General features: G+C 30.9%; 1 protein-coding gene across 1 annotated transcript; it reads left to right on the top strand.

Moving 5' to 3' along the window:
* Positions 1 to 949: 949 nt before the first annotated feature.
* On the top strand, positions 950 to 5,578 carry LOC105798865 (uncharacterized). The gene is made up of 7 exons (XM_012629084.2): positions 950 to 1,408; positions 1,501 to 1,698; positions 2,793 to 3,065; positions 3,438 to 3,540; positions 4,040 to 4,158; positions 4,263 to 4,439; positions 4,679 to 5,578. Exons 1-7 carry the CDS (start codon positions 1,112 to 1,114, stop codon positions 5,453 to 5,455), a joined length of 1,944 nt encoding a protein of 647 aa, XP_012484538.1. The 5' UTR covers positions 950 to 1,111; the 3' UTR covers positions 5,456 to 5,578.
* Positions 5,579 to 9,371: the final 3,793 nt, after the last annotated feature.

Genomic DNA, 9,371 nt, shown 5'->3' with positions numbered 1-9,371 from the left:
CACTCAATTGGAAAATAATTAAAAATAATTATATTTTATAAAATAATATATTATGAGCGTGTCTTATTTTTCTATCATATTTTATATAAAATCATATGCATATTGAGATTTTTTGATATTCTTTACATCCGTGTTTTACGGTTTATGCTTTTGATATATTTTTTGAAAGTACAATGTGCCTTACTATTTTAATTAAAATTTTAAGTATTCAATAAATATATCTTTAAGCATTCAATTTTTCCATTTTGATCAAAAAATTTTATTTGGTTTCTACATAAACTTTTAATAAATATATTTTTATATTTTTCATTTATGTGCCATAATCTACTAATATTTAATTATTTTAAGTGAAAAGTTTACTATGCTTGAGGTTCGTGTCAATCAATCTCAATATTTTTAAAAATCGACTATTAAATTATTTATTTTATTATTACTTCAAAATACTACAAATTAGATTTGTCAAGGTGATAATTTTAATCTATGAGATGTTTACATTATTGTTATTTTACTTGTGAACTCGATATGAAGTCATGATTGATTCATCATGCCTACTTTATTCATAAAGACATACGACATAAAATTCGATATCAATATTATTGTTTAAAATTCTTATTAAGTTTTGTATTACCCATTAATCGATCATCGATGTGGGTTGTGAATTCACTAAAACTTAATATTTGTATAAAATACATATTATTTTTAAAATATTTTATCCTTTTATATTTTATATAAAATTTAGAATATACATAAGGAGTTTATAACGTAATAATAATTTTAGTCTTTCATTCTTTATCATTTCAAAAATATTTAAAATTTATTATATAATTATTTAAAAATTGTATTTTGAAAAGATAGTTAAGTATTAGCTTTGTTGTCCAGTTTTACTTTTTTTTTTTTTGTCCTTCTTAGTCATTTCACAATCGTCTTTCTTTCTCTTTTTCCTCTGCGACTTTCCATAAAAAAGGTAAGAAAATGGTAATTTTGTTGAGATTATAAATAAAAATCTCATTAAAAAAAATTGCGGAGGAGGAATCAGCGGCGGTTAATTGTAAATTTCACGATCGATATCATATGATTTATTTGATAAGAGATCTGGTGGAAAGCTGAGACGATGGCAGCGGGGACAATGGCCACGGCGGCAGGGGCGGCGGTGATACTTTATTACGTCTGGTTAAAGAAATCGGTGGCTAAAGACGGCGTCGACGGCGGAGAAGAAGGTGAAGATTTATTGAAATCGAGCAGATCGTTGAAGAAGAGAATAGCAAGAAGACCGGCTCAAGCGCCCGCAACATGGCTCGAAGCCATCGCCACGATATCGGAGACTCTGAGATTCACTTACTCGGAAACTCTTGGCAAATGGCCGATCGGCGATTTGGCTTTTGGCATTAATTATCTTATGCGGAGACAGGTTCGTTTAATTCAACCTCTTGTTTACTCAAATTAGTTCTTTGATGTAAATATTAGAAATTTTGTTCTAAACCCCCTTTTTTTATTTTTTAGGGAAATTTGCAAGTGGCTAGTGTATATGCGGGAAACAATTGTGTGGAATTAAAGGGGCAAGAGATTAAAGAAGAGTTAAATAAGCTTTTAAGATTGTTAACTCTCTGTATGTTTTTCTCAAAGAAGCCATTTCCAGTGTTTTTAGACTTTGCCGGTTATTCAGAGGAAGACGTTCTTCTTCATAAACCCAAAGCTGGGGTACGTTTCCCTGTTCAAAGCATTTCTTTATTTATTTTAATTTTATGTATAAAGTACAGCTTATTGTTTGATGATTGAGCAAGCAATGCGGAGTATTAGGCGTCCAATAGCTTTCTTTCCTTTTCGAATACTATGAGGGTTCTTGCGATTTTGAGTAGGAAACTGAACGAATCTTTTAGTTTATGCGCTAGGTAATATGTCCAGCAAGGCTTATTTGGCAGGGAAAGAATTACATATTACCCAGTTTCATCAAATTTATGTAAAATAAGGAAGTTAAGAACCAAGGTTGCATCTTTCTTCGAAGTTTTGTAGGCCATGCGAAGTCTAAATCATTATTGAATAACTTTCTTACTAGTTTGAATATGAGGAGGGTTCTTGTTCTGTCAAATAGTAGCTTAAGCACGAGGCAATATGTCTAACAAGGCTTAGTTGGCAGGGAAAGAATGAGTATGGGCGTAAAAGTTAACCCATTTGCATAAAATTTATGTAAAGTAAGAAAATTAAGAACCAAGGTAGCATCTTTCATCGCCGTTGGTGTAGGCTATGTGAAGTTTTGATCATTATTTGAATTACTTTCTTACTAGTTTGAATATTAGTAGTGCTTTTGTGATGTCCAATATTTTAGCTTAGGCCCAAGGTAAAATATCCAATCAAGCTTAGTTGTGGGGAAAAGAATGAGAGAGAGGTGTAAAAATTACCCATTTTCTTCAAGCTTTGTAAGATAAGCAAGTTAAGAACCAAGGAGGTATCTTTCATCATAGTTGGTGAAGCCTAGCATATCTGAATGGCACTTGCATTCCTTAGGCTAGGTGGAAATGCATTTACTTTTGCCATAGTCAAGTTAACTTTAGAGTATGGCCACAAAAAAAAGTTAGCATTAGAGATTTTTGACCAGCTGGGTTCTTTTACCATTTCCATTTGGGGTTTAACAGGACTTCGAACTTTTCATTGACTTGTTCATTTTAATGAAGTAAATTATGTTACTGAGGATAGTTGTGTAGTGTGTCTTCTTTCCATCTGTTTTTGGGTGTGTAATAAAGCGGTTCTAGTTCTTCTGTGAGGATATTGATTTACTTTTAGAATAAATTTTGCAGCTTATGAAGCCAGCTTTCACAATTTTACGTGAGAAAGACTCAAAGTGCTTCCTCCTATTGATTCGTGGCACTCATAGCATTAAAGATACACTAACAGCAGCGACTGGTGCGGTGGTGCCTTTCCACCATTCAGTTTTACATGATGGTGGAATTAGCAACCTTGTTTTAGGATATGCACACTGTGGAATGGTTGCTGCAGCTCGTTGGATTGCAAAGCTTGCTGCTTCTTGCTTGCTCAAGGCTCTCAGTGAATATCCTGACTATCAAGTTAAGGTAATTGTTAACTGTTTTGTTTTCTCACTAATACAGTGAACATACAAATATTTGTGTGCTTCCTTTGTTATGTATTACTAATCCCTATTTTCAAAGCTACTTAGATGTAGATTTTTCTGATGGATTCAACATAAACAATATCGTTTTACCTTGTTTTTCCTGTTATTATAACCCCTTCCAGTATGACCCGTATTTTCAACTAGATGATGTATATTTTGCTAATGCTTAGTTACTTTCAGTATGATCTGTATATTTTGCTAGATGATGTATATCTTGCTGTTGAAGTTATATGCTTTTGTGATATAATTATTGGATAAAATTTGCCAGCTTAGATATACAAACTGGGTATCTAATGTTTCTTTTCAACATCAGATAGTTGGGCATTCACTTGGAGGTGGAACAGCGGCATTATTAACATACATTCTTCGGGAACAGAAAGAGTTTGCCTTTAGCACTTGTTTTACATTTGCCCCAGGTAAATGATTCAGCATGCATTTGTTCATAATTAAGCTTTTGTCAGCGTGCGTGTTATTATTAGCTCATTCTCTAAAGCATTTAGTCCGCTTAACACAAATAGCGTTATTTGACTCTGTGCTACTCAGGCTCGGGTGTATGTTGGGTACAGTTATGTGCCCACACTTTATGGGTTTTCTTTAAAGAGATTTTTTTTTTTTTTTTTTTGGATTTAGAAGGTCCTGGGAGGAGGATCGTCTTCATTTCCAGATATGCATTGGACATGAGTATTTAAAAGAAAAAATGGAGGAGTCAAAGCAACATAAATTTGACTTTCTTTGGCCATATTTTGACACATCAATGATAATTATTTTGTTCTATAAGAGATAAATCAAATGGATGTACATGTGGAAGGTGTGGACTTTTAGGTTTACATCGAAAGGTTGTAATGACTTGTGCTTAATGAGGCTTCTTTTATCCCTTACGGGAAATTAATTACTCTGCTCTTTTCAAAATTGCAGCTGCTTGTATGACATGGGATTTAGCGGAGTCAGGCAAGCACTTCATTACAACTATCATCAATGGGTCTGATTTAGTGCCTACATTCTCAGCTGCTTCAGTTGATGACCTTCGCACTGAGGTGCTTTTCTTTTTATCCTTGAGTGGATAACAAATTGAAACAACTGTTTATAATGGTTATAACCTACTCTGTGAGGGTTCTTACCTAAAAGTTGTTTTCATCAGGTTACAGCATCTTCATGGTTAAACGATTTGAGGGATCAGGTTGAACACACTCGGGTCCTTAATGTTGTTTACCGTTCTGCTACTGCTCTGGGTTCACGCCTTCCCTCTATAGCTAGTGCAAAAGCCAGGGTTGCTGGTGCTGGTGCACTTCTTCGACCGGTTACAAGCAGCACTAAGGTAAAACCGTAATGAGTTTGTGAAACTTCAAATTTGTTGGTTTCCTGAGATTTACGATACAGTTTTCTGCCAAAAAATTGCACATGATTATACGGGTTTCCTTGACCATGTAATTTGAGCTTTTGTGTAGATCATATTGTTTAACAAGTTAAAGAATCTGATGCCCGTTTTGCTTTAATTTTCATGAGGTATTTCAGTTTTGTGTCTGATGCATGGGTTATCTCCCTTTTTAACTTCAGGTTGTCATGAAGGGTGCACAGAATGTCGCTCAAGCTGTTGTCAGAAGCCGTTCATCTCTATCTTCATGGTCATGCATGGGTCCCCGTCGTCGTAATGTTGGTCCGGCATTGAATGCTAAAGGGGATGATATGACTGAAGCTTCAGTAGTATCAGAAAGAAGTTCTGAAGCTTTTGTGACTGAGGTGGTTACAATAGATCCAGTACAAACAAGTGTGGAATGTAATTCCGGTGGTGGTTGTGGTGGTTCCGGCTGTGATGACACAGATGAAGATGAATCCCTGATTACAATGGATAGAGTTATTACCACATCAACCGTGGATGAAATCACAGGCGGTGAGTTGTGGTACGAACTAGAGAAGGAGCTTAAGAGGCGGGCAAGCGAGGTTGATCTTCAGGCCCGAGCAGAAGAAGCAGCTGTGGCGAAAGAAATAACGGAGGAAGAGACAGTTATAGCTGATACATCATCAGAAAGTAAAAAAACGGTATCTTCCTCGGATGCCTTGGAGAACCACCAGTTCTATCCCCCAGGCAGAATTATGCATATTGTTTCGATACCTTCATTGGATGCTAGTGGGAAGCTAGATGATGATGATGGCGACGGGGATGGGGATGGGTCGAATGATGAACGTGTTGGTATATACGAAACACCCAGAGAACTGTACAGTAAAATCAGGCTATCAAGAACCATGATCAATGATCATTATATGCCTATGTATAAGAAAATGATGGAATTGTTAATTAGTGAACTCCAAAAAGATGAAGCCAGTAACTATTGAAGTTTTTACAAGATTTACATTGCTCATTTCTTCAAGTGTAATATTCCTATGAATGTATTTGTAACGAAGAGAATTAGTTTTCCAAAAAAAAAATCTATAAGTTTATGGTTTTCTTGAAGTAAACTGTGCGTGAATCGGATTTATCTGTTTGCTCTATTTAAAATGATTTTTTATTTTAATATATTTTAAAGTATAATGTTAAATTTAGTTTTTATTGATGTTAATTTGACGTTTATTTTTTATATTAAATTTGACTTAAATTGACTATCAAATTTTTAATAATATTATTATTTAAAACGTTAAATTTTTAAATATATTAATTTGAATTGCAGTACATACTTCATTTAATATTTATAATTTCTTTTGAATTGTGATTTTATTTTTATTTTTATAAATTTTAAATTATTTATTGACGTGATTTAAAATAAGTTGTATCATGTCAAGATAAAGTACATGTGTATTACTATGTCAATTTTGTTAAAATAATTAATGCGTTACCAATAAGTGGTTAGATGTAATGATAATACACATTGCATTATCAAGGGGAGGATGTAGGTTCGGACCTAGAAGACAGTCTTATTGAGAGGGGCAGCTACGAACCCTGAATATGGACCGTAAAACGGGTATGCATAATATAAAAAAAATTAATATGTTCATATTTTTGTTATAAAAAAGTAATTTAACACGATGAGTGACAAAATTTAATTAAAAAAGAGATGATATTGATAGAAAATATAAATGTGTAGATACACAAGCAGATTTAAGATGCTTTCTGCTATGTAGATTAAGTTAATCATTCATGAATTGAAATCAATTACTAAATTTAAAAAAACCTCATAATTGATTTAAATAGAACTTGATTTGAATCTTACGTTGATTCAAATTAATGATTCTTCTTTCGTAAACAAGAATATTAAATATGAAATATTAATAATTTGATTGATATTTTTCAACTAATGGTTTTTTAGGTATAAAAATAAAGTTCGACCCTAAGATTTATTCATTTTAATATTTTGACATTCAACATTTAAAATTTAGTTAACTTGTTTACTTTTGGATAAAAACTTACTGAATTGTTTATTGACGTGACAACTTATATGGCATTTTATGTATACTTAACCGCTAACATAGATAAATTTTTTTAAAGTTTTTATGAACTTTTTGAAATTTGTTGCTTTGTAAATATATTTTTATTTCTTTTGAACTTCTATGAATTATAAGTGGAGTGTCACGAGTGATCACATCAACACTGTTAAAATTTTAAGAATTAGTTAATTTTGAGCTAAAAAATAAGCAATTTAACTAATATTTAAAAGTTGGTAGTCCCGAAAAAGAATAAGGAGCAAAATAACAAAATGAGTAAACATTAGAGGCTAAAATTTCTTTGCATGTGGGAGATTGGGCGGTCACGTGAGGAAATTTATATCCGGTACGGGAGATGTATGAACTGAAGGAGTAAAGCTCCGTATATATAATGAATGAGCAAGACTGTAGGTAAACAACGTAACGCGTCCTGTCAGGGGTGGTGGGTGACTCGTCAATGAACGAATAGAGACGGTAAGTCGTGCCAACACCTTGTACATCGAACACATTTTATAGGCGAGTGAGTCCAGCTCTACTTCACTTGGACTCTCCCGTCAATTTTTGGAAGCCTTGCTACTTTTAGGGCTGGGCTAACAACCATAACCTCCATTAATAGTTTTCAGTATGATTTTTTTTAGTATAATTATAAAGTCAGCAATATATTTTTTTTAAAATTTGGTCAAACATTGTTGATTAAATTTTTTGTCAATATGATTTTTTTTCATAAACTATTCAGCAATATGTTGTATCAATAAATGAAATCTGATTAATAAGTGGAAATAGTGAAATTATAAAAATTCATAAAATTTAAAAATAATATAAAATATATGTAGACTTTCATGTTAAAAATTTAATATTTTAATCGAATTTTTATTAAAAATAATAACTAGACTTAAAAAAGGTTTGATTAAATTTCACTCTTGTTAAACTGTCGAAAGTCAAACTTAACTAAAAAAGAATAAATATTAAATTGACAAAAATATAATTAAAATTATGAGTATGGTAATTTTTTAGCTAAATAGTATAAAGAAGTTGTTCGAAAACTAATTAAGTTTTAAGTCCAAAGCCCTCAATGTCAAAATCCAAATTAAAAAACAAATTAAAAATTATTAACAGACAAAAATGTGAATATTTTTATTTTTCATCATATTATTAAATTAACATTTCAAATCATATTATTAAATTTGATATTTAAACTTGTGGTAATTTTATTTTATTGATGTAAAATAGAGTTATAATTTAGAAAGTGCAAATAAAATAGAGATTGCTTTAGATTAATTATCACTCAATTAGTACTAAGTTATAAGTCAAAATAAATTTTGTTTAGCTTTATAAATAGTATTCATTAGTTAGAAACATTCAATTAAGTAGCATCTAAGAAATTCACCGATACGAAAATGGAGATTGTTAATATTAATAAGTTAAAAGTATCTTTAAAATAATGAAGCATTAAAGTTATGATTCTTTGAAGAGATATGAAAGATCGTTTTAATTGATGACGCAGTAATATATTATTATAATATTATTTTTTATTTTTTATTTCTTAAGTTATTTATATTGTGTGAAGCAAACACTTTTTATTTATTTATTTTGGTGTAGGTGAAAAACATGTTTAACATAAAATTTAATCATTATTATTAAATGTGTTTGTAACAACCTGTTTTTCAGTGGTGTCGAAAATAGTGGTTTCGGGACTACGAATCCGACGAGTGAGTCCATAAATATTATTAATTAATATTTACGAGTCAAATATAGTATTATATTGAATTTTGATACGATAATTTTGGCTTATTGAATGAATAGTTAACTACAAGTGGGTTGTCCCTAAAGTCAAGTGATTTTGGAAAATGAGGTATCAGGACCTCGTTTCTGTAAACCAAATATTTACAGAGTGATTGCTTAGGTGTATTGAAATTTGGTCCAAAAATTTTGGTGATTTGATAGTTAATTAAGAAAAAAGACTAAATCATAAAAATTACAAAAGTCAATCGCTATAGATTTTTATTAGTTAAATGGCTTAAATTAAATGGAAATTTAACCTTAATTAAATAAACTGGACGGTTAATGGGCTAATGGTATGTATTTTATATGTTAAAAATATGTTTAATTATTAATAATTAAAAGTTAAAAAATAAATAAAAGAAAGGAATCATCATCTTCATTGATCACCACCGAAATGAACACCCAAAACTCCATTTTTAAAGCTTCTCAAGTTCAACCATAGGAGATTATGTGAGTCATCTTGTTATCTGTTTTTCATAAATTTTATGTTTTTGAAATCGTTACAACTAGGTTTAATTAAATTGTACCTTCGTTTTCAAAACTATCATAGATTTTAATAGTTGCCATTGTTGTTATTTGAAGTTTTTGGATGTTAATGATAGGTTTATAAGCTTGATTGTTAAACAGGACTATTTTGCAAAGTGATTGTTAGTAATTTTAATGTTTAAGGACTAAATTGCTAAAATAGTAAAGTTATACGATTTTTTTTATAAAAATATGATGAATATGGGCTATATGAGAATTATAGAAAATTCGGCTGACTTTGGTTTGATTAATTTGTGATTGAATTGAATGTTTCGGGTTTAGGGATTAAATTGAATAAAAAGTAAAAGTTTATGGTAAAAAGTGTAAAATAAAGAGTAAGGGTCAAATATATGAATTTCAATATTTTATGATGTTTGAATGGATTAATTGAACGAAAAATATTATTTAGATCAAGGAACGAAACAATCGGACTCGAATCGTTCAAAAGCTAAATTAACGGATTAATTGCCGACCTTGGTTTCACAACTGTTTTTGTCTAGGTAAGTTCATACTATCTTCTGTAATT

This window comes from Gossypium raimondii, chromosome 9, assembly GCF_025698545.1.
Source record: "Gossypium raimondii isolate GPD5lz chromosome 9, ASM2569854v1, whole genome shotgun sequence".
Classification (NCBI taxonomy): Eukaryota; Viridiplantae; Streptophyta; class Magnoliopsida; order Malvales; family Malvaceae; genus Gossypium; species Gossypium raimondii.
Note: the sequence above shows the minus strand (reverse complement) of the source record. Positions and strands in the feature narration are given on the sequence as shown.

What these genes read in the sequence shown, in the direction of transcription:
- LOC105798865 (XM_012629084.2), top strand. Translation starts at nt 1,112, where the DNA reads ATGGCAGCGGGGACAATGGCCACGGCGGCAGGGGCGGCGGTGATACTT. An exon ending in TTCATAAACCCAAAGCTGGG is followed by an intron (nt 1,699 to 2,792) that starts GTACGTTTCCCT and finishes TAAATTTTGCAG; the next exon opens with CTTATGAAGCCAGCTTTCAC. An exon ending in ATCCTGACTATCAAGTTAAG is followed by an intron (nt 3,066 to 3,437) that starts GTAATTGTTAAC and finishes TTTCAACATCAG; the next exon opens with ATAGTTGGGCATTCACTTGG.